The sequence below is a fragment of the Lupinus angustifolius genome, chromosome LG16 (genome assembly GCF_001865875.1).
Source record: "Lupinus angustifolius cultivar Tanjil chromosome LG16, LupAngTanjil_v1.0, whole genome shotgun sequence".
Classification (NCBI taxonomy): domain Eukaryota; kingdom Viridiplantae; phylum Streptophyta; class Magnoliopsida; order Fabales; family Fabaceae; genus Lupinus; species Lupinus angustifolius.
In genome coordinates this window covers 15278865-15293985 of record NC_032024.1, presented here as the reverse complement: position 1 = coordinate 15293985, position 15121 = coordinate 15278865, and the positions used below count along the sequence as shown (strand labels likewise).

At 32.4% G+C, this 15121-nt stretch overlaps 1 protein-coding gene across 1 annotated transcript; it reads left to right on the top strand.

Annotated features, from left to right (window-relative positions):
* On the top strand, window positions 6366–10390 carry LOC109330023 (protein trichome birefringence). Its single transcript, XM_019563983.1, has 5 exons — window positions 6366–7516; window positions 8336–8528; window positions 8628–8821; window positions 8964–9122; window positions 9446–10390. The coding sequence occupies exons 1-5, from the start codon at window positions 6585–6587 to the stop codon at window positions 9798–9800; spliced, it is 1833 nt and encodes a 610-aa protein (XP_019419528.1). The 5' UTR covers window positions 6366–6584; the 3' UTR covers window positions 9801–10390.

Genomic DNA, 15121 nt, shown 5'->3' with positions numbered 1-15121 from the left:
AACACCTCCTATTTTTTTAGGAAAAACCTCAAGGGTTAGTAAGTGTTATTTTCATAGTCATGAAAAAGAATGACTCTTAATTTAATATTTTACACTAAACATCTTTTAGTTATTCTTACCACTTTAAAGTAAGTCAACTAAAATAAATACAACAATTTTTTTTGAACATCTTAACACCTCCTAATTTTTTAGGAAAAAACCTCAAGGGTTAGTAAGTGTTATTTTCATAGTCATGAAAAAGAATGACTCTTAATTTAATATTTTACACTAAACATCTTTTAGTTATTCTTACCACTTTAAAGTAAGTCAACTAAAATAAATACAACAATTATTTTTGAACATCTTAACACCTCCTAATTTTTTAGGAAAAATCTCAAAGGTTAGTAAGTGTTAATTTCATAGTCATGAAAATAAATCTTAAGTTAAGACTTTCTACTACTTTAATATCCAAAACTTCATAACGCTTTAAATTTATGAAGTCAAGACTTTAATAAATCATCTTTTATATCAAATCATTATTTTAACTTGGAAATCAAATAGTAAAATATGCTAAACCATTTTTAAATATAATACTTTCTAAAAATGAAACATTTTCAACAACAACTCATCAACATCATAAACTTTCAAGAATTAGAGGTTCATTTGATATTAAAATCATCACCTTTAAACATATTCAATTACTAACAATAATTTCTAATATTTCCAAACGAATAACTCATCTAACATTGTCCAAAGATATAGTTATTCCATCTAAGAACAAGGAAGAAATTTCAAGATTTACAAAAGTCAAAAACTACATAAAGGTTCATATGACTTTATTATCATCTCATTTAGTTATGCCTTCATAAAATACTTAAAGAACAAATATAAACTCTACTTTATGAACAACATAATAAAAGCTCATAACTTTCTATGAAGTATGAGAAGAAGATGAAGAAGAGAAAATAAAAGACTACATTAGTTTATATAGGAAATTTAGTGTAAAAATGAGATAATGATGTGAGGTATTTATAGGAGAGCCACATTCTCATCAAATCAGAAAATTTAATGCAAAGTAAGTAGATTTAGACTAGCATAAGTGATGTATCTAATGGTGGTGGAGTGAGAGAATTTATTGAGTGATTGATGAGATTTTGTGTAAGAGAATATGTACTTTTGCTTGTTAAATAAGCAAGCTTCTTACATGAAAGTGATGTGACCTTTTCGATAACACATTCTCGATTAAACCGTTCTCGAGTATTGTCGGCTAATACCCGGTCGGATAATAAAATCTCTCGATTTCGGTTTACGGTTAGAACTTTGAAACACGAAATTCGCAGTGAAAAATAATTAGAAATGCATTCTGGACAAACTTGATGTCTATCTTGACTTGAAATAATATTTCGAAGCAAATGACGCAATCGGAATTCAATTCCGAGTTACGGAACTCAAAAACACGTTATTATGCCGAATTCGGGCGAATTTGGGTCCGACCGCAGCTCAAAAACTTTTCGTCACATAAAATTATGAAAATTTACCAAAAAAGAAGAAATCACAAAACAAGACTAACACTCAACTACAGTTTAATCTAATTCAATACCGTTTAATTTCTAAAATTAATTGTTGTTAAAATAAATAATTAATAAAACATATACAGAAAATTCACGGTGTTTACATGGTAAAGTTTGAAAAGGATCATGGGTCCAAACAAAATTTTGTCCATATATCTTAAACCAATCAAATCTCATTAAATAATAATAAAATATTAATTTTCTGTTTTTTAGATATTACAATTTTTAATTGGATGAAGACACAAATAAAATATAAAAAATCGAACGGATAATAGATGTTAATAAAGTTTATGTCACTAATAACACTCCCAAATACCTGATGATGATGGAAAACCCCAGCCAGCTTCACGCGGATGAATTTAATATATCCTGATTCGTGAAGACTCAGGTACGGAAGTCTAAGCCGTACTGTTGTCATTGTTTATTATGCTTTGGTGAACAATAGGCAGAGAAAAAAATGTATTCATAGTGAATGAGTGTTATATATTGACAATGCATCATCCATCATTAATACTTAATTATTTGATTTTAAAAAAAATGATTCAAATAAATTGTAGATAATGAGGTGTAAGTATATAAATCTTTACATTGTTAACATATAGATTTTACACTCTAATAAATATAGAGTAACCTTATATCTTCTTATTAATTTTCTGTAAGTACAAAGATTTAATATGATGATATATGATTATTATGATCTATATCATTTCATATTTTAAATAATTTGTAATTTTAAATCTTAAAAGTAATATATACTTTACTTTTTCAACTATGTCCTTATTTGTTATTCATGTTTTTTATTTTAACTATAAATGTTAATTAAATGGAGTTATTTTTTTTTTGTTTCCCACAAGTATCCTCGCACCGGAGGCAATCTTGTCCGAGCCGGGAACATCCACATGTACGTGAGGTTAACTCTCCTAGCGGACATTTTCTCCATCGACAAGACTCGAACCCGAGACCTTGCTAAGGGGAATCAAACATGTATCACTTGAACTAACATCCGTTCATAAATAGAGTTACTTTAGTATAATATCAAAAGTTTATATCATTTAATAATTTCGTAAACTATGTGGATAAGAGTAACCTTAAATATCAAATAACATAACACTTCACTTAATTAGTTTGAAGGTTAGATAGCTTAATTACAAATATAATCAAACTTTAATTTCTTTAGCTGATGTTGGTTATATAAGTCAAATAATCACACTACTTTATTATAAAAATTATATTTATAGATATAACATTAATATCTAAATATTTCCTAATCTTTATACTTATAATTTGCTAGACATCCGTTTAACTAGAAATTGTGCTGAAATCCATTTGTTTCTAGACATTGTACTAAAATTCATTTGCTCTACTGCCTCCAATTTCTAAGTTTTAACATTATCCTTTACAAAAATAGTCAAACCAACTAATGTATGATTTTACCATTTTTTTCTCAAACATCAGCTACCTAATTTTTTTTCCTTTTCCTATTTTTAGTTTGCCAGATTTTAGAGTCAGAAATTAATGGGGTATATAGGAAAAGAGGAGAAAGTGGAAATGGAAGAAGTTATAAAGGTTAATAATTATCATTATCATCAATAAATGTTAAGCTGGTGTCATGTCAACGAGTGGGGTACAACGCAAGAATTGATGGACCCGTTATAAAATTGGACGGAAATTCGGGAGGATCAAATTTGGTGCAGTAAACAAACTTTAATATGACTCTAATATATATATATATCATCCTATCATTTATTTTAATTATTTTTATTTAAAAGTCAGTAATAATATTTAAAAATAAATGATAAATAATGTAATTATAATATAAAAAACATTTACATTATGCTATGTTTTTACTTTTTAAATATACCAATATTTATGCACAATATAAAGTTTTTATATAATGATTGTGTCTTTCATTATTATTATTTTTTAAGAATAAATGATGGGGGACTTTTGTTGTATTATATAAAAATATTTGGAGACCAAATGTATTTAAGGAGTAAAACATTACAATTACTCTTATTAAACATAATGATGGAAAGTTACCTACCTCTCATGGTTCATGTCGAGCAAGAAGTCCACTCCACAAATGTGAATTTTGGCAAGAAAAATATATGTAATTATGATGTATGAATTTTATATATTATTATTATATCATCACTAATAGTCCAATATCATTCATATTTTATTATTATTAAATCTTTAAAAATATAATTTATGTTTTATTATATTAACTCTTTAAAAATATAATTCATGTATTATTATTATTAACTCTTTAAAAAATATTATAATATAAGTATTGAATGATGTATAAATCTTTATACTATTGTCATATTACATCGTTGTTTGACCACAAATGTGAAGTAACCCTTTCCGGATTTTGTTTATTTTCCACAATTGATAATTAAATTTCCCTTTCCCTCACAAATTTTGCCCATAAAAAATGCCATAAATTTGTTTTCGAATAAATGAACATGATTTTCCAATGATAAAATAATTTGTAACGTGGTTTGGAATTCAAACACTGGTTCTTGGAAAATGACTCAATCCAATATTCCAACTTCAAACACGGCTTCACCGACACGGTGGCATGGCACATGGCAGTAACGGCCTTTATTGGATCTCTTCATATCATATGGCTATATTATTTAGGGTTGAGTAGGATCGACTTTACCCACTCATTTAATATAGTTTAATCATGATTGAGTTTAAAGAGAGTTAAATTTTATTGAGTATATAGTCAGTTTGGGTTAAAAAATTAGACATTATCAATATTTTAAGGCGTGAGGTATAAACATTATTCAGCCTGATCTATGTCATATTCAATAACTCATCATGTTTGGTTAAAAGTATTATTAATTCTCTATTTTTTTGCATCATATATACATAATGATAAAAAATATCGCTTCATATAAGGAGATAAGTTATATCCTTGATCATTAAAATTATATCATATGTCTTATTTAATATTTTTCCATAATATTATTTACAAAAATAAAAAAAGGATAACACTAACCAAAAAAACATATATATTTTTATATTTTCAAGATAATAAATAGATAATATATTTCATATACTTTATTTAATATTAAAATATTGTGAAAGCAACATTGTTTGGTCGAAAGTATTATTGATTCTCTAATTTTGTTATCATAAATACATAATGATGAATAAAACTTATCTTTTATACGAGTAAATAAATTATCTTATTCGATCACTAAAATTATGACATGTGCCTTATTTAATTATAAAAGTATTTTTGAAAACAAAAAAGTAAGATAAAAACTAACTAAAAAAACAAATATACTTTTATATTTTCAAGATAATAAATAAACAATATCTTTCATTTACTTTATTTAATATTAAAATATTGTGAAAGCAACCATGGAGTTGAGTGATGGATTCAGTTTTAAGTTAAGAGATGGTGGTCGATCATTCTAGTATATTAATTGGTCAGGTATGGGTTATTTTAGTTTTATAGTTGATTTTATTAATATTTCTGACCCACAACCGCAGGTGAAAGATCTGTAGAGGAAGGTTGCTGAGATTTAAGTATTTTGTACACTTTACTTCCTAGCCATGTGAAAGGTAATATCCTTTCAATACCTATTCCATCTTCTTAGCACGACAATGACTCTTGGATTTGGGAGGACAATGCAACAGAGTGTTACCCAACAAATTCAGGCTACTGGTGGAGAAAAAGTACGAATGTGGTTGTGCCCTTTCCAAGCCACTGTAGGTGTTTGTGGAGAATACAAGCCCTTGAAAAAATAAAGTTTTTATGATGATTTTCTGCTCATGATTCATTGCCTACTAACTTTCTTTGCTATAAGAGGAATATGACTACTACTCCTACCTGCTGATGCAACAATGATATGTGGACCTTCTCCATACCTTTTGAGATTGTTACAATTCTGCTATTTTATGACGTCGTTTGAACTTCAATGATCAAGTTTTTTTGGGATAATCAATGTTTCATGTCCTAGCTAGTGGAGAACACTCGCCACAAGAACAATTTGCTCTTTTTAGTGGGTTTGTAGTGGGCTTAGAGGTGGGGCAACAACATGATATTTGGTAATAATACTTGAGATTTAGCCTATGTCGTTAGAAATGTCCATCATTATTTCAAGGATTGGTGTTCTAAAAACATATTTTCTAATGAAGTATCCATGTCCACCATGATTTCATGGTTAAACTTAATATAGATAGAAAATGTAGTTTGAGAGACGAAAATATTGGAAGTGGTGGAGTTATTCGCAATCATGAAAGTTATCAGAGTTCTCGGACAACCTAAGTATTGGAACTCCCATTCTAGTAGAGCTTCTAGCTATTGAACATGGGTCAAGGTTGGCTGGGAGTTTGGGTCACCATAAGATAATCTTAGAGAGACTGCCTGAAGGTGATCTATATCATTTCAGATAGGTTGCAGATTCGTTTGGAGTATTTATCTGAAGTTATTCATAACATTAATGGTTTGTTTACTAGAAATTGGAATATTCGAGTCCAACATATTTTCAAATAAAGAAACAAGTTGACAGACCATATGTCTAAGTTTAGTTGTGGGACTCATGATGACTTGAAGTCATGAGACTCTCCACCTACAAGAACGCATCTCACCCCTATGTTTTAGCCTTTTCTTTGTTATTCTTTCCATTGTACGGAAAAAAAACCAGAATGATACAAGATTCCTCTTATCTCTAATATATACCACTGATAACTAAGTCGGCAACCTATAAAATACTGGGTCATTTCTATTATTGAGTCATTTTCTCTCTACACTTTTAAGACTCTGGTCCAGTCTAGTAAAATATTAAACACACTTCTTATACTTCATTAGTTTGATTACTCAAACATCACTCACCCCACTCAACTACTCCATTCATCATTTTTCTCTTTACCTTTCACACTCTCTATCTGACACAGGTCTTCACAAATAACAACACAAACACAAGTACTTAGGTATATCAACATTTTTCTGTCTCATCACTTTCATTTTTGAGTTCTATCACAAAAACAGGAACAACAACAACACAAACCACCATGGCTGATGCTACAAAATATGAACTCATTGGTGTTGGTAATAACAACAACCACCACCTGGTCACAGACCTAAAAAACATCTTCTCCATTCTCAAAGCAAGAAAAACAGTTACTTTTGCATATGTTTTCACACTTGTCTTTGTTTCTGTTACTGTTTTCTTAGCCTTTTCACCTTCTCCAAATGCTTCATCTCCTTGGTTCACCAACATATTCTCATCTTCTACAACTACTGCAACAACACCTGATTCATATAAATCTCAGCTCTCTCCTTTCTTCTCATTCCTTTTTCCAAACACTACCAATTCTTCTAGATCCACTAATGCTACTTCTCAATCTCCTAATCCCAACCCAAATGAAGAAACTTTCAAGGCACCCTCTTTAGAAAACATAACTCAAAGCTTAGTAAATTCATCACAAGATGCAGTTCCAGTTTCAATTCCAAGCACAAACCAAACCACAATTTCCACCATAAAAAACTCATCTTTGCAAGGGGATTCAACTTCCCTTGTAAACAAGGAAGTGGGTTTTAAAAATCAAACTTTGAAGCCTGATGAAGCTAAATCTGTGAAGAAAAATCAAACTACAAATGCTACTGTTCCTGCTGCAACCAATGTTTCTAGTTCAAATGCTTCTTCTTCTTCTTCTTCTTCTTCTGCTGTGAAGGGTGTTGTTTCAAATAATTACACAGCTTCTTTGGCGAAGAAACAAAACAATGAGAAAAATGGAGCTAGAGAGAAAGATGAATATTTGGAGTCTCTGATAAAGTGTGATTTTTTTGATGGAGAGTGGGTGAAGGATGATTCATACCCACTTTATGAATCAGGTTCTTGCACTGATCTGATTGATGAACAGTTCAATTGTATTAGAAATGGAAGGCTTGATAAGAACTATCAGAAATATAAGTGGAAGCCCAAGGGATGCACTCTCCCAAGGTTTGTAAATCTCATGTATCTAGGGTTCCATTATTTTTTATAGCCTTTTTGTTTGGAATTTTGATTATTTTGTTATCTAGAGATTACATTAGATCTTGATTAATTTGGATCGAGCTTAGAAAATAAATTTTGGGGCAAAGAAGTAGCTCCTAGTGGAAAAGATGGTAGAGTCGGCCTTTAGGTGGTTTGGACATGTATGGAGGAGACCAGGAGAAACCCTCGTAAGAGAGTAGACTAAATGTGGGTTAGTCCAATTCCCAGAAGGAAGAGAGAGGCTAAGGAAAACCATAGGTGTAACAATTAAGAAACTCTTAAAGATCAATGAGCATGATTATGATAGAACGTTATATGTTCTATCCATGTAGCCAATCTCACCTAGTAGGATTAAAGGTTGGTTGTTGTGAACTATTATGAATGCAACTAAGCTTTTGATAATAAGTAATTTGAAACACAAAGTAAGCTAATCCAAATATAAAGTATAACTAGTTGTGTCTAGCACTTTTCAATTTGATGAATGTTTGTGTTAGTCCAAGCTCACCAAGATTTTCTACTTTATGTTAGTGTTTTACTGGGGATGCTTTTTGCGGTTGCTTTTTTTTTTTTGTAGTCTGTTATAATTGATCCATCAGCTATTTCTTTGGGATCTCAGTTTGGTGGACTTTTTTGTTGTTGATATAACCAAAAGTTTCCCCTCACCCTATGGGTTTGGAACTAATCCCTTTTAGTGCGTGACTGCCCCACTAATAAGTGTCACCCACAGGAATTGAGTTTTCAGTTTGGTGGACTTTGCTAATATGTAAATTGTTGAATTGCTTACAGGCTGGATGGCCATCGATTGCTGGACTTATTGAGGGGAAAGAGACTGGTTTTTGTTGGCGATTCTCTCAACAGGAACATGTGGGAATCTCTGATTTGCATACTAAGAAATGCTGCAAAACATAAAAGCAGAGTTTATGAAGTAAATGGAAGGGTCCATTTCAGAGGCGAAGCTTCTTATTCATTCATATTCAAAGTATGTATTAAACTCTTTTGCATTATAGTTTTCTATCTTTCTGTTTGATTTTGCTATTCATTTCCTCATGATGTTGGCTTTGTATGAATGGCCTGGTAGGATTATAAGTTCACCGTGGAGCTTTTTGTATCTCCATTCTTAGTTCAAGAGTGGGAGATGCCTGACAAGAATGGAACAAAGAAGGAAACACTTCGTCTCGATTTAGTTGGTCGATCTTCAGATCAATATAAAGATGCAGATATTATTGTCTTCAACACTGGTCATTGGTGGACTCATGATAAAACTGCTAAAGGGTAAAAGAATGTTGCAATTTCCTCTTCATATTTTCTGTTTATCGTTGTCTAATTATCCATATCCATAATTGTTTTTTGAATTCCATGATAAGACGTAAACCTTGTTATTAATGTGAACTATATTGTTCATGGATATTTCCAGGGAGGATTATTACCAAGAAGGTAGCCATATCTATCATGAACTAAATGTTCTCGAGGCTTTCCGAAAAGCTATCACAACATGGAGCAGGTGGGTTGATGCCAATGTAAACCCATCCAAGTCTATGGTCTTCTTCAGAGGCTATTCTGCTTCCCATTTCAGGTGAAGTGCAATTCAATTGCCGATTTTTCTCTTATTTTGATCTCCCATTACTCTCGGATTTAGTTTCATCATTCAAGTCTAGGAAAAATTCTCGCATAAACCTAAAGCATCCATGTTGGGCGCATTAGGCCAGTCACATCTTTGATTAATGTAGCAAGTATATCATACATGACTGGTCTAGCGAAAGCAACTTTGGTGCTTCAAATTTATACAAAAAATTCTCCTACTGAGAACATATTGCTTGCACACACATTAGACCATGGAACTAAAATTAAATACCTACTGATCGTACAAACTTTCCTGTTTCTATTATCATACTGCAGTGGCGGGCAATGGAATTCGGGTGGAGCATGTGACAGTGAAACTGAGCCCATCAATAATGAGAAGTACCTAAATCAATACCCACCTAAGATGAGGGTTTTGGAAAATGTGCTGAAGTTTATGAAAACCAATGTCACCTACTTGAATATCACTAGAATGACAGATTTTCGGAAGGACGGTCATCCCTCGATATACAGGAAACTAAACCTATCACCCGAGGAAAGGAAATCACCATTGCGATACCAAGACTGCAGTCACTGGTGCCTTCCAGGTGTTCCTGATGCATGGAATGAGATTCTATATGCTGAAATTTTAACGAGACAATATCAGAATCAGCATCAGCAGAAGAGAGGCTAGGTAATGTAAACTACCATGCTTTGGATAAGGCTTCTCTAAAGTGAGCATGAGCGTACATGTGTTAACAACAAAATCCGTATCTACCCTTGATTAGTTAAAGTGCATAAAGATCTCATTTCACTTCAACTAATCATCGGCCATGTCTTAATTGCTCACTTTACACTTAAGCTTACTTCTAGAGAAGTTTTTTCCATGTACTTATGTCTCAGTTATATTTAATGAGTTAAGTTAAGTTGAAGCAGAACAAATGCAATATACCATTTTTGTCCCATCCATTTCTAGGATAGGGAAAGAATGATACCATACTGAAAATGCTCTTTTATTTAGTTTAAAAAGCTAAGAGAGACAAGATATAATTAAGAGATATAAGTACCTTGTAACTGTGCAATAAATTTGTTCATATGTATTTGCTTAAGTTAGTGAAGAGAACAGAGAATTGGTGATTAGTCTGTCTTAGAAAATCATCCATTCCATACATCTCCATTTTCTTTCTAGCCTGAATGGCTGATTACTATTGTAAATCTGTAATAAGATTAGACTTTAATATAATCAAACATTTAAGATGAACTAATCATGGACCTTTCAGTTAATTTATCTGATTGATTCCGTATTTATAATTTTATCTACACTTGTATCCATTTGAATATGAAGAGCTTTTTAATTGCTAATTTTATTTTTTTAACAGTTTTTTATTTTATCTATATACAAAGTCTTAAGGAAAATGGAGACTTGTAAACATGTCAGGTTGAGCCTAAAAAAACAATCATGTCTAAAAAACAATATATGGTAAGTTATACATGTGGACATTATAAAGCAGTAGGTTTATTTGCCTAGGCATTAGAATGCAGAAGTAGGCTTATTTAGGTAGCCTAGCCATACTATTTCAAACCCTACTTGCCAATATTTTATAAACCAATTAATTTGGTAAGAGCACAAGGAACTCTAACCCATTTATAGGAAAATTCACATTTCTGGTATATTTTGACTGTCTTATTACCACTTTGGTATAACTTTTTAAAATATTACGGAACTAGTATACTTTTTATTAAAATCGTGCATAGGGTACACCATTCCTGGGAAACAGTTTTGCCCCACCAAACTCATGTATGGGGTACACGAGATTAATTTTCTCTCTCCTAATCTCGCACTCCATGCACGAGACCCCTCCCACTTTTTTTTTCTTCTTTTTTTCTTTGCCTTGGACCGGTGTTTCCGGTCCAGGGTTTTTAAGAATTTTGTTATGGTTTTTGAGTTGCATGAGTTATATCAAAATTATAGATTATTATTTGTATTATATTTTTTATTTTGTATGATGTAAACTAAGATTATTCATTCAGTTACATGTATCACTTTGAAACCTAAATTGGTAAAGGTTTTTTGGAATTTTAGATGAGTTTTTTGTTGCATGAGTTTTGTATAATTAGAGTTTTTGATTTATACTATATTTTTATTTTGTATGATGTAAAATAAGGTTATTTATTGAGATTCATAGACATTGATTTCAAACAGATTCATACATATTAATTTAAAACACATCGTACACAATGACTTAAAACATATTCATAATATTATATTAACTACTCATTATTACCGGGTTGCCTAGAACTCTCACCGACTTCCCTCATTCGGAATGGACAATTCTTTCTGTTATGTCCTTCAGACCTACACCATTCACATTTTTTAATCCATTGAGATTGAACTTCATCCATTTCATTATGTATCTGTTTCGTTTTTGGTCTTCCAGTTCGCTTCCTACGCATAACAGGATTAGGTAATGAAGAATATTGGCCTCCTTATTCAGGACCCTCATTCATATTCAGGACCCTCATTCATTCCTAATCCTGTTATACATAGGAAGCGAACTGGAAGACAAAAAACGAAACGGATACATAATGAAATGGATGAAGTTCAATCTCAACGGATTAAAAAATGTGGATGGTGTAGGACTGTAGTAGGACGGTAAAAACCTTGTGAACCATATGCCGACATTGGTGTATTTGAACTGGTAGCAAACATTGATGGCAATGATTGTTGATATTGAGAACCTTCTCCCATATGGTAGGTAGTTGGAAATGTTGTGAAAGCTCCATAGGGTTGTTCTCCTTGAAGATAAGGTGATGGTACTTGTGCCTCAGAGTGAAACTGTTTTGAGTTGAACTTTGATGTTGAGGTTCAGACTCATATGCATGCATGTTGAATTGTTGAGGAGGAGGAGCTCTAACTCGGGAATTTTTGAAGGCTGTTGGATTTAACTGTAACAATGCATTCACTAATTCTTTACACGCAAAATTGACATAATCAATAGTTTCGATGAGATTGTCGTAAGAATTAGGAACATCAGTTCTTTCAATAAGTTGATTTTCAAAGTTAAACTACAAACAATATATAAGTTTAGTTATTGAATGAAATGACAAAATATAAATTAATAAAAGAATATGGATTTAAAAAGCTTACTGTTCCAACAGCATATGCCCCATTTGGTGAAATATAGTTCCTAGTCCTTTGTAGATACCACTCCATATATTGTGAGTAGTGATACAAAGGTTCAGTATCTGGAATACCGTTGACCACGCACATATCTCGACTATCCCACATTTGAATCCAAACTTCATGTTTTTGTGGCCAATTGTATTCGTTTTTGCCACGTAAGTCCATTTTGTGCAGTTTGTCAAAGTTTGGTGGGTCTTGTGGAATAGGTTGTTGCAGTCCAAATTGTCTCATGACGTGATCTGCAGCATGCCATTCGACTGTTGCGAAACAAATCAATGGCACACGTGCACGTGAAATATCAGGGATTTGTCCAGGCCCTTGCTGTTCAACTCAAACACAGTTTCACTCTGTTCTACCACTTCCTCATCAACATCTTCTGGAAGTTCTTGGTAGATGCTGTCAAGCCAAGAAAGTAGTACCCTTTGCCCCATTATTTGTTTATCTGATGGGGTAACACCTAACAATTGTTGGCAAAGATCTCCCCAATCCAAACTTGTGTCTCCAGTAACAGCTTTTCCATCAATGAGAATTCCAAGCTGGTATGCAACATCTTCTAGTGTGATGGTGCACTCTCCATTAGGGAAATGGAAAGTGTGTGTTTCTGGCCTCCATCTCTCAACCATTGCTGTTAGAAGATTATTATTGATTCCAGCTCCTCCAATATTCAACAAGTTGGCAAAAGCAGTGTTGCGAATAACTTGTAACACTTGTTCAGAAGGTAGAGTTTGCCATAAATTGTATCTAGCACGAAATAGAGTTTCTTCACCATTCCATGTAGAAGTAGATATATGTTTTTCTTGAAGTGTTAATAGAGAGGTGTTGAAAGGGTCTGGACCAAAATATTCCATTGCTTTGAGTGATAATATAATAGTGGAGAAAATAGAAGAGAATGTGAGAATTTGAGTAGAATGTGTGAGTGTAAAGTGGGAGAAGATGAGTGTGGTATTTAAAGGAAAAATGTAATTATCATTCAAAATGTGTAAATATTTTCAAATGCATGTAAAATTCAAATTTCGAAGTGCACATGCAATTGTCATTCAATGTTTCTTGTCATTGAATTTTTAATAGTGTGTGTCATAGCATGCATGTTTTTTTATGACACGAGAGGTATGCATTGGTCATTGAAAGGGTGTAAGATTTAATATGTCATTGCATTGGAATCTGAGTGTACATGCAAAACAGATTCATACATATTAATTTAAAACACATCGTACACAATGACTTAAAACATATTCATAATATTATATTAACTACTCATTATTACCGGGTTGCCTAGAACTCTCACCGACTTCCCTCATTCGGAATGGACAATTCTTTCTGTTATGTCCTTCAGACCTACACCATTCACATTTTTTAATCCATTGAGATTGAACTTCATCCATTTCATTATGTATCTGTTTCGTTTTTGGTCTTCCAGTTCGCTTCCTACGCATAACAAGATTAGGAATGAATGATGGTCCTGAATAAGGAGGCCAATATTCTTAATTACCGATTGGCTGAAAGTGAATCCCATAGACCTTCAAAATATTATCTAAAAAAGTAATGACATATTAAATCTTACACCCTTTGAATGACCAATGCATGCCTTTTGTGTCATAAAAAAGCATGCATGCTATGACACACACTATTGAAGATTTAATGACAAGAAACATTGAATGAAAATTGCATGTGCACTTTGAAATTTGAATTTTACATGCATTTGAAAATATTTACACCTTTTGAATGATAATTACATTTTCCTTTAAATGCCACACTCATCTTCTCCCACTTTACACTCACACATTCTACTCAAATTCTCACATTCTCTTCTATTTTCTCCACTCTTATATTATCATTCAAAGCAATAGAATATTTTAGTCCAGGCCCTTTCAACACCTCTCTATTAACACTTCAAGAAAAACATATATCTACTTCTGGAATGGTGAAGAAACTCTATTTCGTGCTAGATACAATTTATGTCAAACTCTACCTTCTGAACAAGTTATTCGCAACACTGCTTTTGCCAACTTGTTGAATATTGGAGGAGCTGGAATCAATAATAATCTTCTAACAACAATGGTTGAGAGATGGAGGCCAGAAACACACACTTTCCATTTCCCTAATGGAGAGTGCACCATCACACTAGAAGATGTTGCATACCAGCTTGGAATTCTCATTGATGGAAAAGCTGTTACTGGAGACACAAGTTTGGATTGGGGAGATCTTTGCCAACAATTGTTAGGTGTTATCCCATCAGATAAACAAATAATGGGGCAAAGGGTACTACTTTCTTGGCTTGACAACATCTACCTAGAACTTCCAGAAGATGCTGATGAGGAAGTGGTAGAACAGAGTGAAACCGTGTGCCATTGATTTGCTTCACAACAGTCGAATGGCATGCTGCAGATCACGTCATGAGACAATTTGGACTGCAACACCCTATTCCACAAGACCCACCAAACTTTGACAAACTGCACAAAATGGACATACGTGGCAAAAACGAATACAATTGGCCACAAAAACATGAAGTTTGGATTCAAATGTGGGATAGTCGAGATACGTGCATGGTCAAAAACCTTTGTATCACTACTCACAATATATGGAGTGGTATCTACAAAGGACTAGGAAATATATTTCACCAAATGGGGCATATTCTGTTGGAGCAGTAAGCTTTTTAAATCCATATTCTTTTATTAATTTATATTTTGTCATTTCATTCAATAACTAAACTTATATCTTGTTTGTAGTTTAACTTTGAAAATCAACTTATTGAAAGAACTGATATTCCTCATTCTTACAACAATCCCATTGAAACTATTGATTATGTCAATTTTGCGTGTAAAGAATTAGTG

Excerpts from the sequence above, each read along its gene's own strand:
- LOC109330023 (XM_019563983.1), top strand. The coding sequence starts at position 6,585 with ATGGCTGATGCTACAAAATATGAACTCATTGGTGTTGGTAATAACAAC. Across the intron at positions 7,517-8,335 it reads AAGGGATGCACTCTCCCAAG|GCTGGATGGCCATCGATTGC; the intron begins GTTTGTAAATCT and ends AATTGCTTACAG. Across the intron at positions 9,123-9,445 it reads TATTCTGCTTCCCATTTCAG|TGGCGGGCAATGGAATTCGG; the intron begins GTGAAGTGCAAT and ends ATCATACTGCAG.